The following is a 13,312-nucleotide window of genomic DNA, read 5'->3' as shown; positions in this document are numbered from 1 at the left end:
CAAGCTCTGAAACCAAGCTAAGAAATGAGCCTGGGGTCAGGGCCTTCAACAAGGCACAGACAACACAACAAAGATACAGCATACAATGAGAACTAAAACAAGGTTCAGGTAAGGACTGCTGGCTCATGGCTGAGCTTAAACGGGTCTCTGAGCAGGGGGCAGGTGAGAACCCAGATGAGGTTGGTCAGGGCTGTTTTTGGGTAAACCCTTACAACTGCCTAAGGAGCTTGGTTATACGGGGAAGCTGCTTGCATGGGGTAATACTCAAAGTACACATAGGCTTTTATAATTTATGAGGGTTACTGATCTACTTCTTTGAATGAAGCAATTTGTTTCTCTTTAAAATATTGATTAATAACTGGACCAATTATATTTATTGAACTTTAATAGACAATTTATCTGGCCTATTTTTCTTTCCACATCTTAATGCAATGGACCTTCCAGATAAATAGGGTAATGTCTTCTATCTACCAGTTTTTTCAAATAACTTTAGAGCTGGGTCTTTTACTTGAAAAGAAAGGAGGCTCTTGCTACAACTTGATACCAACTTAAGTACTAATTTAGTCCCTTTAGTTACTGAAAGCTTTTCACCTTCCATTTCTTTGAACAGACAGCTGATGAGTGCAGTACCCGGAGAATTGCTTTGTATGATATATTGTAGGCGCTTGTGGTCTGTTAAACAGAAAAGACTTTCAGGATTACTTCATGGCATACCAAAGAAATGTTATCAAAAGGGGAACCATAGGTCAAGACCAAATTTCTAGATCTCCTCTCTAAGATATGTTCTTATTAATTTTTCTCCAGTAAAAAAGATTTCTTTCAGAGACAATTATTTCTTGACATTTAGGAGTTTTGTAGGGAATTCCTTGTTAGGAATGTGAAACTGATAATGACAACAGAACTACCCATGCAGTTTATTTTTTACTAGAAAACTGTATATAAATTCTTTTTATGTATGTTTTAGGACAGGGAAAAAAAAACATTTATTTTCCAGACACTCCATTTTTATGTTTTTGTATCCTTTACTACTACTTTTTTTTTTTTTTTTTTTTTTTTTTCCAATAGGATTATACTACAGGACAGTTGGGGACATTCCTATATACTTAGCTGCATAATATTTGTGGTACCACTGTTCATCAGGTATGTATTCTATGAAAAATATATTTCTATAGATTTATACCAAATGAGGGGCAGCACTACTTCCACAAGCTGCAAGAAAATTACAGGGACAGATCACACTGCATACGTAGTCTTACAAGTTCTTTTTCTTACCATGTGATTAAGTGCTTGGTTGTGGGAAGACATGCTGTGTGTTTCTTACGCAACGCTGTAAAGAGGAAACTGATCTGCTGATGGAGGCTGTTCGGAGCCTGCTTTATGTTTAAATATCCTGAAATGGTTTCTTAAGACAAAGCTGCTCTCTAGAGAGCACGTGCTGGTGTTGAACTTATACAAGAGCGTCGCGTATGTGTTGCCGTAATTATCTACGCCAAAGGACTGTTCTTTAATGTAAACACAGATGTATACACCCTCCTTCTCGACAAGACCGTGAGCATCTGTTGCTTGTAGCAGAAGCGGCGCTGGTTGTAAATTACAGGTTGAACGGCTGTACAACCCCTATAGGGTTTAAATTACAGTAGAAGGAACCTAAATCCAGAGTTGAAATGTCGACGCCTAACCGATTGCTTTGTTATGTTACTGTTCTGTAAAGGACGAGCTGTGACAGCACGGGAGGTTTCCGCTCCTGGGACGCGCCCCCGCGCCAGCGGAGTCCCCGGGAGGGGGGGGAGCTGCCGGGCCGGGCTGCACAAACCCCGCTCGGCCGCGGCCACGTCACTGCTCCGGACCCCGTGCGGGGCGTGGGGAGCGGCACCGCGAGCTCCCGTTACTGAACAGCCTTGCCCCGGCCCGGGCCAACTTCGGGAAAGCGCACGCCAGCGTTCGAGCCTTTGGCGGCAGCGCTCGCCAGTGGCTCCGGCCGCCGCTGCCGGCAGCGGGCGGAGCGGAGGCGGGCGGGTTTGAAAGGGAGGCGCCGGCTGCCATGTAAGCGCTGGCCGGGAGCGCCGCGGCCGGCAGGGGCTGAGCTGGGAGCGGCCGCCGCTCCGGCCCGTCCCGCGGTGCCGCCCTCGCCCCGGGCATGGGAGCGGAGCGGAGCGGGGTGGCCGGATCGGAGCGGAGCTGCAGTGGGGGCGGCCTCCGGGAGGCTCATGGCCTTCATCATGATGAGGAAGAAGAAGTTCAAGTTCCGCGTGGAGCTGGAACTGGACGAGCTTTCCTCCGTGCCTTTCGTGAACGGCATCCTCTTCTGCAAGGTGCGGCTGCTGGACGGGGGCAGCTTCAGCGGGGAGTCCTCCCGGTAGGTGCCTCGGGGACTCGCAAGTCGGGGTCTGCCGGGCTGCCCGCCCCACGCAGACAGCCCCGGGCGGGCCGCGGCCGCCCCCGTCCGACGGGCTCCGCTCGAGTCCGCGCCCCGCCGAGAGCAGGGGAAGCGCGGCCGCCTCCGCAGCCCCTCGGCCCGCTCCTTGGCACCCCCGGCGAGCACGGGGCTCAGCCGGTTCGCGCTGGCGGGCAGGCGGGCGGGGACCCGGGGAAAGGAGGGGTGGCTGTCCCGGGGCTCCTGGTGGCTACGGCTGTGCTGCTCGCCGTTCCGCTCGCTGAAGGGGAAGCTCCTGTGGCACGGCGTGGCACCGGGCGGGGGCTGGCCGTGTTCTCGTCCCGCCTGCTTTGCCAGCATCAACGGCGAGAGAATACATGCGGGAGCACTTGCAACTCCTCGTCTGCGTGGCTGCTCGCTGCCTGGAGTCCTGACATTGTAAAATAAATACTGAGGCTCCTAAACACGTAGGAACAGAGGAAAGGAATCCCTGAGTGATGAGGGTTGTCCCAGAGAAGCGGGTGTTTTGTGCCATAATGCTGGAGCTGCTGAGCATATGGGAAACAGGAGGGGAGAGAATTTCTTGTCCCCAGGCCTGTAGTCTAAGCTGTCCCCTGTGAGCTGTGCGACCTTATAGTTTAATTATTCGACACTGGCTTGCTGTGTTTTTTTCTGCGGATATTTACATGAAGAGCGAAGTTCCATGGAAAAGTCCTCAATTTTTCCTCTTAAGTGTTCAGGTCATGTGTTACTGACTTTGTTCATGCTCAGTTCTGCAATGCAAGTGCAGCAAGGCAGATGTCTTTTTCTCCTATTTCTTTTCCTTCGGTTGTGCCTCGGCAATGGAGCAGTCATCTGTCATGACAGTGGCTCCCCAATCCATGGGTAACGATGGTAGATAGAGTGCCAGTTAATTTTTCCCAAGTACCAGGCAGAGGCAGAACCTTGTCAATAGGAAGGGTGTGTGCTGTGGCTCCAGGTCTGGGGAGGAAGAAACTCCCCTCCCCTTACACTTGTTCTATGAGTTATTATTTTACTTTAATATTATTACAAAAAGGATTTACTGGAAAATGTCTCATAGAATGCTGGGAGATGACAGTAACAAATCCATGTATATTCAGTTATTTTTTTATTAAAATACTGTTGTTACAGATCTTTCTAAATGATTTGCTTTAAATTAAATTCTGTAAATTAAATTAATTAAGGAGAAGGAATAAAAATTGAACTTTGGCCTAGAACCTCCTTATTTAACCATTCTATTATACTAGCATGTGTAATTGAAGACAAATTTTTCTTCTATAGGGTTGGAAGTTCTTCAACTTGTCAGTGCTCTGTTCTCATTTCTCCAACGTTTTTCTTGTGAACAACTTCATAAGTAATAGATCATGATGGTGACAATCATGATTCAGGCACTAATGTGCCATTACTGTCCTACTCCAGCCCTTATTGCCTTGCAGCCATTTCCACAGGCTGACATACATCTTCTGGACAGGATGTCTATTTTCAAGGACTTGCTTGCAGCTGAGCAGATGGTTTTAACACATTATGGTGATCTTAGTCTTTTTTGCCTTGCCTATTTATGATGCTAAAATTAAACGCTTGAAAGCCATTCATATTTTTATGAATGGTTTATTAGAGTAAAATATGTGTGGTAGGATGTTGTGTGTGTAGGGACACTGATGTAAAAAATTGTGTTGGAGCTGAAGTTTAGAAATTCTTCCATTTTCTTTTTCTGGGGCTATGGCTTAAAAACTAAGAGCAGTGGAACATACGCTGGTATGCCAAGGTCCCTGTGAGTGTAACTCATTCCTGCTGGACTGAGAAGTGTTTGGGTATGCTGGCAGGGAGGTAAAGAATTCTTCTGCCGTGAACTTTCAGTGCCAGTTTAGGGAGTGCCTTTGCTCTTGGTTTAGGAATTAACAGATGAATTTCTGGAGTGGTGATTCAGCAAAGAGCTGAATAAATAAGGAAGAAATTAAGTTTACACCAGAGTGGTAGTATTTCAAAACTTGTCAGTTGCAAACTTTCTGATGGCCATAATCTTCTAGTTGCATGCATTTGTTAGTTTTGCTGTGAGCTGGCATTTATATCTCTAAAGTACTCATCTTTTTAGTTTTATAAAAGCTATTCAAAGAATTCTGTTGTTTCAGAAAGTAATAGATAAATTCATTCAAAAAATTTTATTATACGAGAGAAACTGACTCTGTTTTCTTAATAGCTTTATTTTTGTTACCCACTGAGGTCTAGTAAACTATAATAATTTTGGGAGAAGTTATGAAACTCTCAAGTTGGTATCCATACAGACCAATACCCTGCTGTCTCTTGCCTTAGAAAGTAAGAAGTCTAATCAATAGTCTATAAACCACCCTAACATTATTAGCATTTTATTTCCTAAGTTTACTCACAGAGAAGAATGTCATAAAAAACCCAGGGCAGCAGTTGCTTTGGCTTAGGGGCCCACATGTATACAGCAAATTCTCATGAAAACAGTTTCAAATTATTGTCTTGTCAGCCCTCTATGGATTATGCTGTATGAATAATTAAAGTCCTGCAAGCAATGTGGTACCTTCATTATTCCTCTGATCACTGAAGTGAGATGAAAAGAAGACTGATGAAAGTTCAAGCTGCTGAAAAATAGTTTTTTTTCACTTCTCAGATCTTTACTAAGAAAGAGCTACCTAAGAAATACCTTATGGAGACAGGGGCCATGTTACTGGAGATTCGTCACAGTCCATTTACTTTTCTAGCTCCACAGATTGTGTGCCTGAAGTGTACAGAAATTCTGTGACCAGGTGAAACCAGTGTGTATAATGCAGTAGCCAGATCTGGCTGCTGTGTAAATAGCAACCACATCACTTTGCATTTTTGTGTTTGCATGTGGGTTTTTAGAACTACAATTAGAAAATTTCTACTTGACACTTCCCTATGGACATCTGTGAATCCTTACTGTAGGAAAAGAAAATTCTGGATTATAACACTAAATGTTTAATTATCTGACAAGAATATTCAAGTTTTAAAATAATCTGGTAGTGTCAAATATAATTTGACAAATAATCCAAGGACATTGACAAGGCAAGTGGCAGCAGTGTTTAAATTGGGAAAAATGTTTGAGAGTTTCTGCAAGAGCAGGACCTGGAATTCTGGCAAGAATGGATGTGTTATAAGTTTTGACTCTAAACCAGGGAAAACCTTGAAGGGTGTTGTGGAAACAGGTGGCTCGTTTTGGTTGTTTCAGCAAACTGACAATCAGTGTAATTTCTGCCCTCCCCTTTTTGAAATTGCTTTCTAGCATGACTTCTGGATCTTTACCATTGTGTTTTAGATGTTAGAATAAAGGCTGGATTTTCAGCCAATAGACTGTGGATGTATGCAAAGTTATGCTAGCAAACCTCATTTTCATTTAGGAGACTTTCCTAGCTTAAGCCTGGTTTCCTGCGTAGCAAGGCATCTTTCTACCTTTCCCTGGGCCAATGACATCAGATTTTTCTCTTTGAAATTGGATACATTAATACACAACACTTGTGCAGATTCCAGGATACTCTGTGTCTCTATACTGCCTGGTCATAAAATAGTATGCACATAATGGCTAATGCACCATGAAAGGACACAAGATTATTTTAGGGCAGAAATTATGCCTATGAATATTTTTAACAGAAAAAAAATACTCTTCTAAGGTACAGACTTGACTAAATTCTAAGCATATTTATTTGTGGCCAATCTTATGTAGATTTAAATTTATAGCAAGTATAGGCTTTCTGCAACTGCCCTCATTTTGACAGGCTGAATCAAAAATTAATAGGTCCCTAAAGCAGCTAACTGAGGCTCATAGACTGAGCTGTTGCTCAATCAGCAGTAAATGAACAGATGGAATATGAGGAAATCCAGGACATTTTGGGAATAAGGATCTGATTTGAGGATGTACTTTCAATGCTCTTCTCTATCGACTGAGGCTACAGTAGCTGTAAGCCTGCTACTTACATTTTAAGCTTGGTTTCCAGCTGCACCCAACTCAGGAAAAGGACTTGGTTGGTGTGTTATTCTGACTGCAGCCTTCAGCTTAGTCATGTTCCCCTTCCTTTCAGATCTGATTTCTGACAATTTACACTGCTGATGTTTCTATCTTCTTTTACACAACAACATTCTAAACTAAGAACCTGATTATGATTGTTGTATGTGACAGACAGAGATTCAAGGTGGCCAAGAGCTGTAAGTTTTTCATCAAATCGTTTTGTTTTCCAATGGATTTCAGCAATGTTGGTTTTTTTATGTACCCTCTTGAGTCCTGAGAGGAAGTCTTGGGAGACCATGCATGAATATATTTTTATTCCTAATAGGTATAGGCTAAAGCATGTAATTGTTTTCTGTAGAAGTTGATTTCTTATCTGCCAGATAAGTACTTCTTACTTCTAGTGATGCATGGCCACCTCCTTCTCAACTGTCTAAAACTACGTCTATTTTATGTGACACCAGCAAGTAGGGCCTCACTGGATTCTTCAAGTTGTCCTTTTACCATTATTTTCCTGATTGTGACTATTCAAAAACTCTCCTCATAGTAACACAGCTTAATTAACTCTGTTTTTAAAATACAGCATTTGTTATAAAAACATACCTGTCACATGGAATCACTGTCCCTATCACTAATCTTCCTGCATGATGTATGAATCCTGACAGTCTTCAGAGCTGGATAATGCTACTTCTAATAGCTTTTTTAGCGGTAACTGGATTTGCACCTGGGAACTTGAAACAAAATAAGTTTTCGAGTACTTCAAGGACTACTGGCAGTGGGATAAAAATCCTGCTTTGCAATTTTGTAGCTGGTTTTTTTTTTTTTCAGATTCTGGAATGTCCACTTAATGTTTCCTCAGCTGTTAAGAGACACTTGGTTAAGCAGCTTTCAGACCCTGTCCTCTGCAGGGAGGACAAGGTACAAAGGAGAAGTTGTCTACACAAAGAACAACTTCTTCAACATGTAGTTTCTTTGTACTTCTCCTTCCACTAATAGTTATAGTAGAATGTATTTAGTCAACTGATTTAAAGAACATGGTTGAGAAAAAAGCAAAGAATTAATCAGAGGAGTAAAGAATATAATATTAGTTTTGAAGGCATTAATCTTTGGGATACAGTAGAGGAAAATAAAATGTTTGTATAGTCTGCTCTTTGCATGGGGTGTAACTGGTTATTGCAGATATAAAAAGGGCTCAATGTCGGGAGACTTGTGTTACTGTAATTCTAAGAACTGATAAGAAAAATTTGAGAAGAGATACATGACAGACATCTGTTGAAGAGGGAGAGGCAGTGGGAATGCTTAATATGCCTGGCTCGTGCAGAACTAGCTCTTGGGTTTAAAAGAGCTGGTGTTGGTTTGTTTTTTTCCCCTAACCACAGTACATGGAATACAGTATTTTTCTGCCACAAACTTGCCATTTGCAAGCATCATAGCATTTGATTGCCTTCATATTTTAAGGAATATTTCTGTTCGTGGAATAGTTTAGGGTGAGAGGGGAATGCTAGAGATCCAGCTGCATGCTGAAAACAAGACTAATTTCAGATGGATCAGGAAGCTCACAGCTTTGTCCTGTCAGCTTTAGAAAAATCTGCAATAATGGAGATTCCAGTTTTTGTAGAAAACCTACCCTGCTGTTCACCACTTTTATTGTGAATATTTTTTCCCCTATTTTACTGGAATTTACCTTGGTTTTGCCTCTCTTCCTTTCTCTGTTGCCCACTAAGAAATACCTGCTCCATCTTCTGACTTTATAGAGATGGCTGTAGATGGCAATTAGATCTTCCTTCACCTCATTATCAGATTGTAAAAATCCCGTGTTTCTAAATTCTCCTGCATCAAAGAAGAATTCATCTCTGACTCCAGAACCTCATCTCACACCCCCTGGACTTGCTTCAGTTCATCAGTCTTCTACCAAGAAGGCTCCAACATGCTGCTACAGATACAGTCTCAAATGTTCAATTTCCTCTGACTTGCTGACTATAGTCTTTTAACGCAGTTTACCCTTCACAGTGCTAATTCTCTTCTAGGTCTTTGCATTTGCCTGTAATCAGCAGTTTCTCATCCACAATCAAATTATATATATTTTATAAGAAGTTGTTGACATGAAATGCTGCTAGTTAAAAGTGTAATCTTTTTTATTATGAGTAAAAACACGTGGAACAGAAAATGATTACTCTGTTCGAATTTTGCACGTACTAACAGCAAATTAACTGGGGACCTGTGCACTGTAAACAAGTGGAGCTCTTCCGGCAGAGCCAGCTGTTTGCTTAGTCCTGAAATTTGTGAACCAATGAAGCTCTGTTGTAAATGACTTGTTTTGTTCAATTTTTTAGCAAAGCTTAGGAAAAAAATGCTCTTGTTGGAGAAAATGCATCATCTTATATGCCTCAGGCATTTTCAGGGGAAAACAGAATATTAAAGGAAGAGTAAACTGAATTTATTCCTGAATAGAGAAATACATTAAAGCTTTGCATAAGCTTATTGCTACAGCATATGTTTTGGAGCCCATGCTCTGAGCACTTCAAGTGATGCACTTTTCTATATGAAGCCTAAATTCGGCATTTTGGTTATTGGATAATAATTTAAAGTGTAGCTTAGTACTGCTCCAGGACCCTGTTCCTGGAATACCTGTATCTTTCCCTCAACTATGACACTGCATGAATTTTACAAAGAAGTAGATTTTGAGTAGGAGGAGTGCAAGAAGGTATTTGTCTCTTGTATGCCAACCTCTTCTGTGTTAATGTATAGTATAAATGAGAACTCTATATCTAATAATACCTTCCTAATACTAAAAATAGCCTAGGAAAGGTTGAACCTTAAAGTACCCAAACCTGAAGCCACTGATAGTGTGGCTACACTGTTAGATTGTAGGTTAATGCTTTAATTCCTGTCTCTGTAAGATAGGATCATGACACTGGCCTTTGTTAGGTGTTCCATCTTTCTGCAGAAGAAATATGTTAGATATATAAAAAAGTATATATAAAAAATACCTATATGAATGGGATATTTCTCCCATTTTAGAAGACTATTTACTACACTAAAAGCAACCCCAGTCTGTTAAATACTGTATTTTTATCAGAAGGACAGAGCCACCTGTATTGACTTTATTCAGAGAGGGGTTAATCAAAAGAAGCTTCAGGTGATAGAAAGCCATTTGCACACCCACAAGTAAGTGCAGTCAGCAAAGGCAGGGGAGGGTGGAGGGCCTAAAATAATACCCAGCTCCAGCTATTCCCAGTCCTGTCACAGGAACCATCAGGCAATCAAAGCCCATCTACACAAGCCCAGGGACACACAGGCAGGTGGGGAACTGAAATCATGGGCTTGGACAAGAGGGCACCCTCTCTGTGCCCCTCCCAGGGCTGTCCCAGGAGACGCATCATGTTGAACTAAAACTAAAGTGTGTTTTGTACTGAGGAGGGTTGCTGCTTATGAGACACATCATGGGATACAAGGGAAAAGGCTTATTATGGGATAATTTGGGGAGGAACTAAAGATGGAAGAAGGGATGAATTTGAGGAGGAACAAGTATGGGGAGTTAAGGGGATAAAGGACCAGTTGGATGTAGATAGTTTGCTGGTTGGTTGCTTGTTTGTCTAATCCATTTCTAGTTAGTAATGTCTTAGCTGTATCTTCCTATTGAAGTACATTGTGGCTCTTTCTTGGGCAAGGGCTGTCTGTTCAGTGCGTGTTGTGGGGTGGGGGATGTCTGAGTGCCAGCAACTGGAGTCAAGAGTGTCACAGGGCTGCCAGCAAGAGGAGAGGCCAGAGCGAGCACAGGCCATGGGAGTGGGACTGTGGGTCACGAGGTCCTGTGTGTCCACTGTGCCAGCAGCTGCCCTGGGATTGTGGGCCAGAGCACTTGGGTGCCAACAGCAGGAGAGTCCAGATGGGTAACAGCAAATGCCAGCCACAGGGGTGGGCCCAGCAGTCAGAGATCCCTGTGCCTGTGGTGCCAGCTCCTGAAGCAAATGCACTCAGGGATGGAGCTGCACCGTGGAGCGGCTGGGATAGCCTGGGAGCCATAGACATGTCTCTGTGTATGTGTCTAGCGTGTGTCTAGTCTGTCCCCCTCAGCCCGAGGGGAGGGCTGAGGCTGTTGGTGTGGGCTGGCTGTGTGTGCTGGGGGGGCTTCCCAGGAACACCTCTGCAGCCTCGCTGCTGCTCGCATCTGAGGAGCGCAGCTGCAGCAGCCTCGCTTCTCTCAGGTCATCTTATCAACATGAGAGATCTTCTAAAATAAGCAAAACTTAGGTGACTCTCTCATCAAATTACCAGCTTTAAAAGAGAATAATAATATTCTCATTTACCTCATGTAGTGAAAAAGCTATTTTTTCACAGTATTTATAGTGAGTAGATAAATCATGTTCTGTTCACTTGCTGTAAGATGCATTAGCAAACACCACTTTCTTTGACATAAAGAAGTGTACTGACCCAGCTGAATCCAAAAGCAGTTCTGGAAGTATTTTCATGTGAACATAATCTGATATAAAGAATGAATGGCATCTTAAAACAAAATTATCCCAATTTATTGTTGCTCTGGTGACCAATAAATCTAAAATAATTGCACTACAAACACGAGCAGTTTAACATAATCATCCCCATATGGCTAAAGATCCTAATAGGCTGTGTAGAATAACTCAGATAAAATCTTGAGTAAATTTTCTGATTAATGGAACACAGTCTTTCGGTAAATGTCCACAAGGAGTTTTGTCCTCTTTATTTCAGAGCCTCTCATGCTAAAGCTTTTCCATTTAGCAGGAAGGGATTTTCCCCATGATACTGAAGGTCCTTAAAAGTGATTTATTTTTCCGTGTGTGGCTATTTGCTGGAACAAGCCATTATTCACAGATTTTGTCCAAGTGGAAATTAACAAACAATTGGACGAACATAAACACCTTAAAAAAAAGTCCATCATTTGTTAACAATTTGAGGAGGTGACTGGATTAGGATTTATTGTCCATTATTTGAGTTTACTTTTTTTTCTCTGTTGTGTGTCAGAAGAAAAAGCCTGTATTTTTATTCAACATTTTAAGTGGAAATTGTGTATAGCATACAAAACATCTGCAAATAAGGACCTGTTTACAGTTCAAATATTGCATTTGAAATTGAGTCAATGTGAAACTGTCCCTCACAGAAAAAACAGTGATGGTAACACACTATACTTTGGAGTTGTTTTATCTTACAGAATCTGTTCATTGACTTAATTCTTGGTTACATACTACTGACAGCATTTTTTCAATTACACCAAAGCACTACAGCCTACTATGTATTCCAGTTTATCTTGGTAACTAAGATACCTTTTGATTAAGAAAACAACTGGTTTTGCTTAGCATGTGGTAAAGTGACTGGGAGGCTCATAGGAAACTGACTCAGAACGGAAAGCTCTCCCCAGCGTGCCTGCAGCAGCAGCACAGCTGCCAGAAGTTATCTGGGTCCATTTCCATAGCAGCCAATCAATACAGCCGTTTATTTTCTAAAGGCCTTGCACTTAATTAAGAATCTTATAAACTTAGATGTTACTGCTGAAGTTAAATGTTCTGATTATTTGATCTTTTTTCAGCATGATGGAAACAGCTAGACAGTACTTCTTTTTACTAAAACATTTCCAGAATTAAAATACTTCAATTTTTTTCTTTTATGTAGTGGAATTAGAGGAACTGTTTAGTGGGAATAGGGATAGTTGGCTGGGTTGTGCGTTTTTTGTGGGATTTTTTTGTTTGTTTGTTTTGTTTGTGTTTTTTTAATTGTGTACAAATTTTTCAAATATCTTGTGGTTTATATGCCAGTGAAAGAAACTTTTTCTCTGACATCCTTATGAGAAGGAAGGAGAATTCCTGGTTTTATTTGATTTTCTTTTTATAAAAACTAGATCATCGGTATCCGCAACTGAAGCCTTTTTACTGCCACTTCTACTTCTTGTTTGTAAATCCTGGCCCGTGATATGAATGGACTGAGTACCAAAAGCAGAGTGGTTGTGTGCAATCTTTCTTACTTGAACCATTATACCCATATAGTAGTATTGATACGTTGAAATAAATTCAAAATCCGTAAAGGCTTTAAGGATACTTATATTTCTCAAGCAGATGTTACATTTATCTTGCATTTACAAGCAAAAATATGTTTAATGTTCACTGCATTATCTTTTGCTACAATGTGAGTGATGTCTGGAACACTCTAACTGTAGAATGTGCAGCTGCTTTGACTTTGCTGTAGAGGCAGAAGGCTGTTCTGAGAAGCATAAACAACTTGAACCATTATACCAAGTAGTACAAAGATCTTGGCACATCACTTTGACTTTGAGTTTACAAAAACAGTTTTGTAGTGGAAAAAAGTATCATTATTATTAACTGGAAATGTTAGAGAAGCAAAAACACTACAAGAACTTAGTGAAATGATGAATAGCAGCAGAAGTGATGCTGTTATTAGTAGAGCCAGTGGTATCCTGGGTGACAAGGAAAGGGTGGGAAGGATAATGATGACTGGTGTCCTACTTCTGTAAAAAACAGATGTAATGAGATTTTTCTAACCTTTATGGATGACAAGTGAACCCTTTCAGTTTAGTGGCACTGCTCTATATGTGTCAGAAATGTTAGCAGTTATCAATTATGCCTTTTAAGGGTGTATTTTATGTGATGTCTTCTTGTCTGAGCCTGTTTCAATAGAGATTTAAGTATTTGTAATTTGCCTTTTTTGAATTCTGGTTCTTTAGTGTATTTAAATAACTCACATGACAGCAGGATGGGATTATTTTTTTCCCCACAGTACAGGAAAGTGTGCAATGTAAAACATCCCAGATAAAGAGTAGATCATGGTGTTTACAGAGCATGTTCCTTTCAGGTCACATGCTTGAATGTGACTCAGTGTTGTATCATCAGAATCTGTTAGTCTGTTGTGGTCATTACACTGACTCATTTTAGGCTGGCTGATTT

General features: G+C 41.4%; 1 protein-coding gene across 3 annotated transcripts in view; it reads left to right on the top strand.

Annotated features, from left to right (window-relative positions):
• The first annotated feature begins 1,728 nt into the window (after positions 1-1,728).
• FAM102B (family with sequence similarity 102 member B) overlaps positions 1,729-13,312 on the top strand; it is a 25,155-nt gene continuing 13,571 nt past the window's right edge. The window contains exon 1 of one of the 3 annotated variants that reach the window (XM_015635849.3): positions 1,729-2,356. In XM_015635849.3, coding sequence (XP_015491335.1) covers positions 2,208-2,356 — 149 coding nt within the window. In that variant the 5' untranslated portion in view covers positions 1,729-2,207. The remainder of the gene's footprint in view (positions 2,357-13,312) is intronic. The other 2 variants (XM_015635850.3, XM_015635851.3) reach the window with 2 other exon arrangements.

This window comes from Parus major, chromosome 8 (genome assembly GCF_001522545.3).
Source record: "Parus major isolate Abel chromosome 8, Parus_major1.1, whole genome shotgun sequence".
Classification (NCBI taxonomy): Eukaryota; Metazoa; Chordata; class Aves; order Passeriformes; family Paridae; genus Parus; species Parus major.
The sequence above is the reverse complement of the archived record's forward strand: the minus strand, read 5'-3'. Positions and strand labels throughout refer to the sequence as shown.